This window comes from Heteronotia binoei, chromosome 2 (assembly GCF_032191835.1).
Source record: "Heteronotia binoei isolate CCM8104 ecotype False Entrance Well chromosome 2, APGP_CSIRO_Hbin_v1, whole genome shotgun sequence".
In the NCBI taxonomy this organism is placed as follows: domain Eukaryota; kingdom Metazoa; phylum Chordata; class Lepidosauria; order Squamata; family Gekkonidae; genus Heteronotia; species Heteronotia binoei.
In genome coordinates this window covers 153262664-153275871 of record NC_083224.1, presented here as the reverse complement: position 1 = coordinate 153275871, position 13208 = coordinate 153262664, and the positions used below count along the sequence as shown (strand labels likewise).

General features: G+C 42.9%; 1 protein-coding gene across 2 annotated transcripts in view; it reads left to right on the top strand.

The window, feature by feature from the left end:
- The window catches only part of OLFM3 (olfactomedin 3), a 264124-nt gene that overhangs the window by 181390 nt on the left and 69526 nt on the right, over positions 1 to 13208 (top strand). Inside the window, exon 1 of one of the 2 annotated variants that reach the window (XM_060232287.1) lies at positions 5719 to 5991. The exons of the other annotated variant lie outside the window; for it this stretch is intronic. Coding sequence (XP_060088270.1) covers positions 5734 to 5991 — 258 coding nt within the window. The 5' untranslated portion in view covers positions 5719 to 5733. Of the gene's footprint in view, positions 1 to 5718; positions 5992 to 13208 lie in introns of those variants that run through there. 2 annotated transcript variants of the gene reach the window in all.

The following is a 13208-nucleotide window of genomic DNA, read 5'->3' as shown; positions in this document are numbered from 1 at the left end:
GTACTTCTTTCTCTACCTCCCCTATCTCATGCATTATCTTGTAATAGGGTTGCCAAGTCCAATTTAAGAAAGATCTGGGGACTTTGGGGGGTGGAGCCAGGAGACATTAGGGGTGGAGCCAAGATCAAGGCTGTGGCAAGCATAATTGAACTCCAAAGGAAGTTCTGGCCATCACATTTAAAGGGACGGCACACCTTTTCAATGCCTTCCTTCCATAGGAAATAATGAAGGAGAGGGGCACCTTCTTTTGGGGCTCATAGAACTGGACCCCTGGTCCAATCATTTTGAAACTTGGGGGATATTTTGGGGAGAGGCAATGGATTTTATGATGAAATATGGTGCCTCTAACTCAAAAAACAGCCCCCCCCCCACAGAGCCCCAGATACCCACGGATCAATTCTCCATTATTTTCTATGGGAATAAATCTCCATAGGGAATAATAAAGTTCCCAGCAGACATTTCCCTCCCCTCCGCCGGCTTTCTGATGACCTGAAGCGGGGGGAGGGACTCCAAATTGGGGGATCCCCTGCCCCCACCTGGGGATTGGCAACCCTATCTTGTAAACCTCTATCATGTCACCCCTCAGTCATTGTTTTTCCAAGCTAAAGAGCCCCAAGCACAGAGAAAGTTGGGGAAAGTTTTGAGGCAAAAGCACTGGTGCACTGGTGAACTCAGACTGTTATAAAAACGGCACTCAAATGCATTAAGGACATTTCTGTCCCACCTCATCTGCCAAGTCAGTTTGTTTCATGGGCTGCAAAGCTTGAAACAGCCAGTCAACATTGGAATGTTCTTCACTTAAGGATGTAGACTCCAAACTCACACATGTGGGTTCCACATTGTGAGTTTGGAGTCTACATCCTTAGGGTTCCACTTTTGATTTAAGTCCCCCTGATTTCTGGGGCACATGAGACTGGAAGTTTTTCCCTCTAGAAATCAGGTGTTGGGGGGCGGGCCGGGGGGGAGGCTAACTGCAATCTGGACCATGGTAGGAGGCAGAGGCATTGTTAAGCTTTCCCCCATGTCATTTGCTTGACCTAAATTGGCCCTTGCTAGCTGCCACTATGCTTGCTTGACATGACAAAAGGAGAAGCCATAATGCCTCACGGCAGGCCCCCTTCTCCAGTACCTGATTTTTAAAGAAAAAGACTGAGAACTCCATTCATGGAACTCCAGTGACTCACGCAGTTCATGTTAGTTCCACTGAGAGTTACAGGACCGTAAAAGTTTATGACATTTAGTTGGGTTGTTCACAAACGTGGGAGAAAGAAGAGACACTGGCCAAAAAAAGTATCATCTTGATTCACCTTTTTCTGTCATTAAAATGAGCAAAGTTCATTTCAAATTCTGTTCCAAGTTATGCATTGAAGCATGCTGCTCTTTTTGTAGCACTCACAAAACTTCAGTTTTCGAGACAGCTCAGAATGAATATGATGGAATATTGAGAGTGCTTTGTGCATGCTATTAGAGAAATTTTCTGAAAACAGTTATGCAACGAAAGGTCAGAAGTCTCACCAAGGAACTTTGCATAGGGCAATACACTGTTGTTTTCACACAAATCATTTCTTTTTGGTACAAAGCCAGAATACAGTCTCTCTTAGTTAACTCGAATTTTGCATCAATTATACCTTTGTTTACTTTAAACAAAGTTCCATTCAGTTTCTAGTTCACATCAAGCAAGCCTTTTCCAAGTTAGATCTTTGATCATGTCAGTGGGATCATTTATTAACATATTGACCTAATGTCAGTTATGTCAGATGTTGAGTCCAGCACCAGCATTCATCCTTCTTGAAACCAAATGTGCTGATTCAGCAAGAAAGTTCTGCAAGCAGAGGCCACTTTCTTTGAGAGTAAACAGCCTTTCTCATGTTGCTGATGCAGTTTTGGATGTGACTCAGATGCACACACCTCACTCAAACTGAGATGCCCATTTTATTGATCTCACCATCCTGTGATTGCTGTTGAGTCAGGGCCAAAGATAAGATTCTGTCCCCTTTTACCAACTTTTTATTACCATTCACCTCACAGATATCAAGAACTCCATAGAAAGATCCTGGGAAATACATCCCTCTGTGATTAAATTACCTCCAATTATGAAGGCATAGGGCTATGCCTTGGATCCTAACATACATTGCTAGTTAATAGTCCTTTGATGTGGTGATAATCACACCTCATTTATTGATTTTGCTATTGATTGATTGATTGATTTAATTCATTTATACCCTGTCTTTCTCCCTAATAGAGACTCAAAGCAGTTTCTCTTCTCCTCCATTTTATCCTCACAACAACCCTGTGTGGTAAATTAGGTTGAGAGGGTGTGACTGGCCCAAGGTCACTCAGCAAGCTTCCATGGCCAGAGTGCGGATTCAAACCTGGTGCTTACAGTAGGCCCTGTACTAAGAGTGCTTACAGTAGGCCCTGTACTTCCAGATCCTATTCTAACCACTATACCACACTCTTGCTTATGCTTTACTTCTATTTGCCACCTAGGAGAGAGTTGCTATCTGATAAAAAAAGTCAATGCTTTGGATTATCTCATGATGGGTCTTGAATAGGAAGCTGGGTCTGGCTTCAAAACCCATTTTTACTAAGGGTTCCCACAGGCAAGCCACCATCTCACATCATGTCCAAAGCTCCCTGTTTAGAAAACCAGGCAATCTGGGAGAAGGAATCTAACTCATCACCTACTATGTTTTCTGCATGCAGCAAAAGAACATTCAAAAATGCAATCTCATGCTTTCATTCTGAACTGCTGTAACTTTCAGGAAGAAGACAGGTGGCATAAAGGCATAAGTGGGAAATTAAAGGCAAACAGGCCAAGTCAGCCCTGACCTGGATAGTCCAGGCTAGCCCGGTCTCATCAGATCTTGGAAGCTAAGCAGGATCTGCCCTGGCTAGTACTTGGATGGGTGACTTCCAAGGAATACCAGGGTCATGATGCAGAGGCTGGCAGAGGCAAACCACCTCTGAACGTCTCTTGCCTTGAAAGCCCTCTGGGGTCGCCATAAGTCAGCCATGACTTGACAGCATTTTCCATCACCAACAGGTCAAGTGAGTACAGAAGAGAGATGAAGGTTCTGACAGGGTCAGAAGAGGGCAAAAAGCAACAACAACAGCAAAAATGCACAGCAAGCTTGAGGCACAGAACTGGCTTACCAGTTTGGTTTATCTTCCTGTTCTTTCTGTAGAAGCTGTTGGAAGGCTGGAACCCAGAGAGCTCAAGTGTCCCCAGGTAAGCCTACACTCCCAGGCAGAGTGAGGCTAAAGATGGGTTCTCTGTATTGAAACAGTACAGTGTGATCAGCAGCATTTTACAAACACGTACAAACCAGTCGTTACTGTGCATCACTCAGAGCCAACTATGAGCAAATCAGTCAGTCCATCGGTCAGGAATAATAATAAAAAAAACCACTGTGTTTTTGAAAGTCTTGCCATCTGTTGTTTGCCTTATTTTACACATGTGCATGCATATTTTGCCACAGCCATATGGGAACCGACATCTCCCCCCATTGCACATAATTTAATTATCTAGCCCTTCCATCCATGACCCAGAAGTATCTGAAACTCCACCACTACAGCTACTGGGCAGCTGCTTGCATTGGATGGTAATGAGGCAAAGCACTCTGAAGATGGGCTCATGAGTGTTTGCAGCCAGGAGTCTGGCCTGCTGGCTGACAGTAGTGTTATGATTAGGGAGGCCAACTTGGGAAATTCCTGGAGACTAGGAGGTGGCACTGGATGGAGGGTGGAGTTTGAGGAGCTCAGCAGGGATGCAATGCCATACAGTCCACCCTCCAAAGCTGCCATTTTCTCCAGGGGAACTGACCGTTGTAGTCTGGAATTCTGGGACAATTCCAGGAGGCTGGCAACCCTGTGTCACGTGGGCAGTGATTTGGAAAGGTGTTACTGGAAAGGATCTCTCCAATGTGTTCTCTCTTCCCTGTTATAGGTTATTAGTAAATTATTGCAATTATTGATAGAGGCAATAGAGAACTTTTTTTTTCTAAGTGCAGCCAGACTCAAAAACGTGTAGTTATGGGGGAGGGAGGAGATCCAAAATTCATGTCATGCAAAAGTCATATTTGTGTAGCTCATGTAAAAGGGACTGATGTTGTGAAAAGTTAGAGGGACTGATCTAGGCCCTCTAGAACATTGATCAAGCCTAGCCATTTCTTAACCATCACACTCTTCTGCATTTGTACATCCTGACAAACTCTAATTTCTCCCAAATCTGAATAGGCCTCTAAACATCAGGGAAGGAGACTTTAAGCATGCACATGAAAAAGGAAAATGTATAGATGTGCTACAGCAGCGCATGCTCTGCATGGGGATGACAATCACATACCACTGTGCAGTTCCAAACGTTCCATGAATAGAATCAGGCTGCATGTTGTCTCAGTGCTAAGCCTCACTGCATCCCCGTGGATATTTTAGGAGAAAAGCAAAGGTAGAGATTTCTGGGGAGCCTGCTGGCACCTCTTCACTGCTCCCATGTTCACATGGCTGTGAGTTTTTGAGTCATACGCTGCTGCTTTTCTGTTGATGGTTCTGTTGATGGTTTCTTTTCTGCTGATGTTTTTTGCCTTTGGTTTGTTTGTTTTCTCATGTCATTTTCTGTGCCTTGGTCATCCGGCTTTAGGCGCAAAACTGCTTTATCTTCCTTTTGATGTAGTGGTTAGGGCACCAAACTAGGATCTGGAAGACGCAGGCTCATATCCCCTCTCTGCCACGGAAGCCTGCGGGTTGACCTTGAACCAGTCATTCCCTCTCAGCCCAACCTACCCCGCAGGGTTTCTGTGAGGATAAAATGAAGGCACAGAAAATTGTGTAAGCCTCTTTGGGTCATCATTGGGGGGAAAGGTTGTGCAGGTATCAATCAATAAAGAGTAAAATCTAACAGATCAAAGGGTGCAGTACAATTCTTAATACAAAAAAGAAATGTTTACATGGAGGTAAACCCTGTGAATATTGGTATAATCTGTTTCCCAGTGTGAAAGCCAGTGTGGTGTAGTGGTTAGTATCAGCAGACTCTAATTTGGAGAACTGGGTTTGATTTCCCACTCCTCTACATGAAGCCAGATGAGTGACTTTGAGCCGGTCACAGTTTCCTAAAAACTCTCTCAACCCTCCCTGCCTCACAGGGTGTCTCTTGGAAGGGAAGGAAGGGAAAGACGATTCTAAGCTGCTTTGAGACTCTGTCCTAAAGGTAGAGAGAAGCTGGGTATAAAAACCCACTCTTTTTCATTTCCCAGCAATCACAGGTCTGTTTGCCTTAAATGATTACCTAGCTTCAGATTACACAGAGGCAGCTTTTGAGAATGGCACTCCTCCTGTGTTGACAATCTCCCTTGTAAAGTTTTCAATAGTCCTGTCTTTGGTCAAAATATCATGTGAGAATCCAGGCTTACATGTGCTTCCTCTTTGTAGTGCTTCTCCCTGTTGGTGCTGTATGTTTAATTAAAATAAATAAATAAATAGCCTCCCTCACACCGGTTGAATTAACTAGCTTTGAACAGATTCCCTAGGATCTTCCATCCCCTCCCCCTCCCCCTCCCCAGCTTCCCTTCCCTTTCCTTGGCAGGAATGCTGTAATAGTTATAGGCATATAAAAGGAGTGTTGTGCATGTCTGTGGCCAGCCTGCTATTGAGCGGAGTGGGGAGAAGAGAAAACTAGAAGCTGAGCTAAGGGGGTGGGGTGGGGGGTGAGGCTGCTGAGAGTGTGTATTTTAGTGGATGATTAGATCTGGGGAGGCTGATCCCCTTTCATGCTGTGGATGTGGTGAGCTGCAGGCACGCCTCTCCCTGCCTGCTTGCTCTAGGATGATAATCAGTCACTATGAAAACTCATTAGCCTCCACAGCAATGAGTCCTCCTCTGCTCAAGCTTGGTGCTGTTCTGAGTACCATGGCAATGATCTCTAACTGGATGTCCCAGACGCTCCCTTCACTGGTAGGACTAAATACCACCAGGCTATCCACTTCTAATACTCTAGTAAGTAACTTTGATCTCTTGAAAGCCTTTATGGGGGGGGGAGGCAGGAGGGAAGAGGGGAATGTTCTTCTTTAGACCACTAAAGCTGAAAACTTTTAAGTTTACCTCTGTGAAAATCTAAGTATTCCACCTTTGGGCTTTTAATGAATGCACTGTTGCAATCTGGACCCTACAACTACAGAATCTTCGGAAAGCATCTTAGCAGACTGGCTGTAGGAGAAGATTTGCTAAGTAGGTTCACAGAGTATTTTTATCCAATAGTCAAAACTGCATGCAAGTCTTGAAATAGTTGAGGGTTTCTGGTTCTGTTTTCTAGGTTGTATTGTTGTTAATTTGCATGCCTATTATTCCAGAAACATCATGCTATAGTCACACAGAGCAAAAAAAGATCAGAGCATTGGGAATGCTTTTCTTTCCCCTCCCTTGTAAAAACTGTCACATATAGAAGGAGAGGAAAAAAATGTTTCTTTTTTGTCAGTTTTATACAGGATACAAACATCACAGAATAAGATTTCAAAGTGGGAGTTTTACAGTGTGACCGAAAACGAGCAAACAAAAAACTTGTAGGCAGGCTGATTAAGGGGGTCGGGGAGAATGCCAATTATATACCAGCTATAGATCTTCTGATACTTTTCTTTATGGATTTAATCTTCCACTGTATCTGCTGCCTGTATATGGTATGTGTCAGTAAATTTTGTACTTTGAAACAGGAACCCATTCAAAATTGCTCTTATCTCATTTTGTGGTCTTAATCGCTCTGTGGAGCGGATGAATTCTGGGTCCTCTGCCATATTGTTTGATGAACGAGAGCTAATGAAAGTTTCAAGTGGGGGCTCTTGACTAAATATTGGTGAGGAATCTTTCCTCTCTACCTGTGTTATGTTCATTGTGATTGCCATCAAACATCAGGACAGAACAGCTCTAGAGGGCTAAGTTTCACTTAAAAACTAAACATGTGATTAATTTACTGATCAATGTTTAATTTGCTGGTAGCCTGTTGACAGAAGCAGATAATGACAGTAGTTAGCTTTTAGTGCTGTTCATTTGGAACAGTTTGTTTTGCTTTTTTCAAGGCACTTCCAATAGACCCAATTGATTTAAGGGGAGAAGGAAAGGGGGGGCAATCCTGGGTGTTGAACCAGAACAGCAAAATGTCCCTTGAGCTTTGTATCAACTGAGGTTCTGGAAAGATACAGATTTGTTTGAACTGCATATCCCCCGTTTCACTTTGTACACTTGAAGGTTCAGCTCTTTGTCTACGGTGAAGCAGCACAGCTCTCGAGAATTCAGTGGAGCTGAGTCTCAGGAAGGATCTGGTATAGGACATAAAGCTTCTCTCTCCTCCCTCCCCTTCCTTTTTTGATATTTTACTGGGGTCTTTATGCTCACTGAGGTGAAAGAACCAATGATGGTTTGGAAGGTAGATACCAGCCAACATGATGTAGTTGTCAGAGTGTCAGAATAGGTTCTGGAAGATCTAGGTTAAGTCTCCACTCTGCCATGGATGCTTGTGGGGTGACCTTGGGCCAGCCTCACCTATCTCACAAGGTTGTTGTGGGGATACAATGGAGGACAGAAGAACAACATAAGCTGCTTTCTGTCTGCATTGTGGAATAAATATGATACATAGAAAAATATGAAAGGAAAAGACTGAAAAGACACAGTGGTACACTCTGTATGAGGAAAAGACTCTTTCCTGTATTCAGAGACATAGTAGCTAAAGTGTTGCTTGCGCATTGAAGAGAACTTGGTTCAAAGTTCACTGGCTAACCTTGGACCAGTTGCTGTATCTCAGCTTGATTTAAATCACAAGGTTACTATGAGCTCACTGGAGTTACAAATGTTCAGCAGATTCATATGGATTTCCCAAAGAAGAATGACAGCATAGCTTGGGAAGCCAACAAGGTACAAGAGGCAGGCAAGGCACAAAAACTATGGCAATCTGATCTTGTTACATTGCCCCAAGGAATATATGGAGAAGGTGTTTTCAAACAAAATGTGGCTGTTCCATAGCACTACCTGTATCTCTGATTAGTATGTAACAATACTCTTATGATTCACCTTTGGATTGTGCTAGGAATCTTGCTTCCTCACTAAACCATGAAAAGGTTTCCCTAAAGATGGAGGGAAAGAAAGAAATGTATAACAGGAAGGCAAGGAAGAACTGTTTGAGTGACTTTTAGATAAGGAGATGGATTGCCATCCTCCAGGATGAGACAAAGGTTTACCCCTCCCCCTATTTTGCATGGTCTTGTTCTTCTTCATGTTCTTAGAACAATCTTGTCATAAGGGTTCTTGCTTCAATGTCTTATTCAATAAATCTGCAGAACTATTATGTATAGTGGGGACACTATACTAAATACAAGCACACAGATATGAATATCTTGCCTGCATACTGTATTCTGGATTGTAGAATATTTACTATGCACCACCTCTCCAGACAATGTACATTTTTAAACCAGTAATTTTACTATGCCTAAGACCCTAAATCATAATATAATCTATACACATACTTTGTACATATTCACTGCATTACAAAACCTTGTACTGTATATTATTGCAGCAATCAGTGCACCAATCAGGCAAGATAGGCCAATATTATGTTCTCCCCTCATTGCAGAAGAGTAGGGTTGCCCCGCATCAGGGTTATCAGAAAGTGGAAGTGGAGAGGGAAATGTCTGCTGAGTGCTCCATTATACCCTATGGAAACTAGTTCCTATAGGGTATAATGGAGAATTGATCTGGAGGTATCTGGGGCTCTGATTTTTGAAATCGTATTGGAGTCCAATACGATGAGCCCCTAAAGAAAGTGCCCCTATCCTCCATTATTTCCAATGGAGGAAGCATATTTAAAAGAAATGATGTCCCTTTAAATGTGATGGCCAGAACTCCCTTTGGAGTTCAATTGTGCTTATCACAACCTTACAGCTGGATCCACCCCCAAAGTCTCCTGGTCCTACCACCAAAGTCCTGAGGTATTTCCTGAGTCAGATCTGACAATCCTACAGAGCAGAGGTTCAGAGAACAGTGGTTTACACAAGGAACTAATTAGTGTCTTCACACTCATCTCATCTAAATGGAATGTAAACTGAAAGAGAGCAAGTTCCAGAGTAACATCTGAGAGATCGCAGTTCAAATCCTCACTCTGCTATGGAAGCTTACTCAGTAACAATGGGCCAGTCATCCCCTCTCCACCTAACCTACCTCACTGTATTATTCTGAGGTTAAATGGAGAAGGGAAAACCATGTATGCCACTCTGAGCTCTCAGGAGGAAGGGCAGAATAGAAATGCAGTAGACAGAAAGTGAAATAAATAAGAGTTGGTTTTTATAGAATAATTGGTTTTTATACTCCACTTTTCACTATTCAAAGGAGTCACATAGCAGCTTACAATCACCTTCCCTTCCTCTCCCCACAACAGACACCCTGTGAGGTACGTGGGGCTGACAGAGCTCTAATAGAGCTGCTCTTGAGAGGATAGCTCTGTGAGAACTTGTGACCGATCCAAGGTCACTTCAGCAGCTGCCTGTGGAGGAGTGGGGAGAGAGGTAGGTGGGGCTGAGAGAGTTCTGAGAAAACTCTGACTGGTCCAAGGTCACCCAGCTCCTTCATGTGGAGGAGTGGGGAATGAACCCCAGCTCTCCAGATTAAAGTCTGCTGCTCTTAACCACTACACCACACTGGCACATTGGGACTGAAGCATATTTTCATCCCACTAGAGAGATACATGCCCCTTTTGGACACATTTGCTGCACTTACTGCTTCATGAATGTAGATAACTAAATTTTCTTTAATATTTTACCAGTTGGGTTGGAAACAATTATAGAGATGTGTATATGTTACATTTGCTGCTCGTTTTAAGTGGATGGCATTTTGATGCCCTATCAAATAACTTGATCATTACGTACATGCCCCTTTTGGGACAACTGTGTTCATGCACAGCTCCTGTTAAACTTAACAGGGCTTGTGCAAGAAAATATCTCCACAAATCATGCTCCTTAGTCAGGAAGCACAGCAAGAGGAACTGAAGCTTGAAACACTTCACATGTAATCCAGTGGCAACAATAGGTTTGACTGTATTATTGCTCTTCTAAGAGCAAACTTGGGGATCTCATCAACTGCATCTAGAAGTAGCTATGCAAAACCACACTTGCTCCCATCCATCTGGTGTTACCTTCATCCTTCCCAACTCTCCCCTTCCTCTTATGTTTTTTTTCTTGCTGCTTGTCTCTTCCGCCTTTCCTGTTGTTGGCTCCTCCTCCTCTCTAGCTTCCATCTACACTGTGACTATAAATTCCTGGACTGTGAATCTATCTCTGTAGAGCACCAAGACTGTTGATATCATCATCATCATCATCATCATCATCCTCCTTTGGTGTCACCATCAAATCCTCAAAATAAACCCAATCTGCAAAGTCTTTGGCAGGCCTTTTTTTGTAGCAGGAACAGCTTTGCATATTGGGCCACACACCCCTGATGTACCCAATCCTCCAAGAGTTTACAGGGGTCTTAGTACAGGGCCTACTGTAAGCTCCAGGAGGATTGGCTACATCAGAGGTGTGTGACCTAATATGCAAAGGAGTTTCTGCTACAAAAAAAAAAAAGCCCTGGTCTTTGGAATAACCCTGTAACCCTCATTCCCAACTGCAGCTAGTCTAAATTCATGCAACTGCATTTCCTCCCAACTATCCCTCACTCTCCTCTTCCCCTGTTGTTTCCCCTGCTACCTGTTTCTTGGACTGCAAGCTCCTTTGAGTAGAAATGTGTCTGTTTCTTGTTTATGAGACTCTGTTATATAACTCTATTTTCTTCTCAGCTTCATACAGTTATTATTCCAGCCCAAATGTATTTATTTATCGTAGACATCTTTTCCTGTTATCAAGGGGGGAAGTTCTTTTCCTCAGCTTTCCTGATTTTTTTTCTCCTAATCAGACCTGCCAGCAGTAAGCCTGTGTTTGTAGGAGTCAACTCAGCAGCTTTTGTTAGACGTTGATGCTTTCGAGCTCCTTTTCTGGAGGGTGAGCAAAGTACGTAGCTTTTGCCTGACTGTAGAATTAAGTGACAATGGGGGGTGGGGTGGAGTCATTTCTGCATTGCTATTTCATTTATAAACACACACACACACATACACTCTACCTTTTAACTGGCTGTGCCTCTTCATTGCTGTGCTGTTTTTTCCCTAAGAACAGGAGCTTTTCTAAAATCATCAAGACGCTGGAGATAATTACTAAAAAACCAGAAGGCACGGAAGCAGTGTGGTCTAAATATAGCCTAATATCATCAATCATTTAAGCCTGGGCAGCCAATCACAATGCACTTCTGTGACTCCTAAGGAATTCTTTTGTGCTAAATATGCATCAGATGAACAGGGAAAGTTATTTTAAAATACCTTGTGGTGATTACTTTTAGAAGTACACAACTGCAACAGATAAGATGCTAAGAGCTCCTCTAGCCTTGGGAAGAGTTTTGCATATTCATTCCCAGGTCTCCTTCCTTTTCTTCCCCTTTGTTGTCTCCCCCACTGCCCTAATTCATATTGTAAGATCCTCAGGGCAGGACTGTTTCTTTAGTATTTTGTTCCCTTTTAGGGCGCCAGGGAAGCAGACGGCCCTATGTCAAATGAAGGATAAATGCAAGATTTGGAACAAATGCTCATAATCATGACAGTTGCTCAGATGTATGGCCTGTCCTGTTGCTAAGGTTCAAGATGGGTCATTCTAATCCCATATCTCATTATTGGACATACATCACAATTATCACCTAATCAGAGATGGTTAATCTTCTGACAGTTTGGTTTACAAGCTGGTTTGAAGTTGCCATGCTGAATATTCAATGTGTTTTCATTTATATTTGAACAGTTCACACATGTACTTGAATGTGCAATCCCCCACCCTTAGTGTACATTCTTCTACAGATTTCCCATTACTTCCACCACTGCTACTTCCCCTCTCCATCTGCTGTTTGTCACTATCATTAAGTACATAGAACATTTTAATTTCATGGTAAGTGACTACAGATGGGAGGAGTTTCCCTCTCTGCCATACAACTTTCTGAGGCAGTGTTCATTAGTAGGAAAGGCAGATGAACTGTCCAGATCAGGAATAATTTGTGACCATTCTTGCTCTATCCCCTCTCCAAAACCATTTTTCTGGTCAAAGCAAAAACAGCATTCTTTTACAAACCAACTGGAGTGTTTTCTTGGGAGATTGTGTAGAGGTGTAGACCTCCATGGGTAAGAAAGCCTTGGATTATTTCATTTCAAGTTCTGTGGCTAAGAAAATTTTGGTCAATTTCATATCAGTTCCAGGACTCACAGATCCTAAGCAGGGCTCCAGACTAAAAGTGCAGTCCTAAACAAAATCGCATGCCTGTTGATCTTTGTTGTATAGAAACGAAAGGAAAGTATTCTTGTACTGAAGACCAGAGAAAGAGGAGGAATGCTGACATGCGCAAAAGCAGCACATACATCTTAAAAGAGACATCTTGTGATGACCCAGGGCATAGTAATCCAGCGTGAGTGATCAGTGGTTACGGAACCACAATGTCAAATGCCACCGCAGTGCAGAAGCAAAACTACTTGCTGTATTGCCTGTGAACAAATCTTTGAGGCGGTCAAAAGAGAGTTTGACTTCAGAAAAAAAAATGGACATTTGGAAAAGCAAGTCTCCCAAACTGCTCACATTTGTAAAATGCAACAGGTTCTAATAGAAGACATTTTTAAAAAAAAAAAAAAGCTTTTGATTTAAACAAATCAATTGGACCTGTGATCAAAAATGTGGATGAGAGACAGAACAGATTGGAAAGCAATATGTTAAAATATTAGATTCAAATGCAAAGAAAAACAGAACAAAACCTAAACAAACAAACTGAAAGCCTCTTACACTTAAGAAGGTTTAGTTGCTCTGAACATGAGGAAGGGGAGAAGGCAACTGGGGCAACTCCAAGGCGACCTGACAGCAGGCATGGAATGATGTCTTTATCTTTCTCCTGGCTCTCTTGCCCACAGCCATTGGTGTGATATGGCCTTGGGACGGAGAGGACCAGTCCTGTCGCCATAAAAGTTTGATTAGGAGTCTTGGCTCTGTGATGATTACCTTCCTACAGCAGTGTCTATAGCTGGAAATGGGGCTATCAAGCTGGACTGCTTCTAAAAATGCAAGACCACTGACTCTCAAGAGGGCTCCAAGTCTGGAATCGGCACAATTTGCAAATCTCAG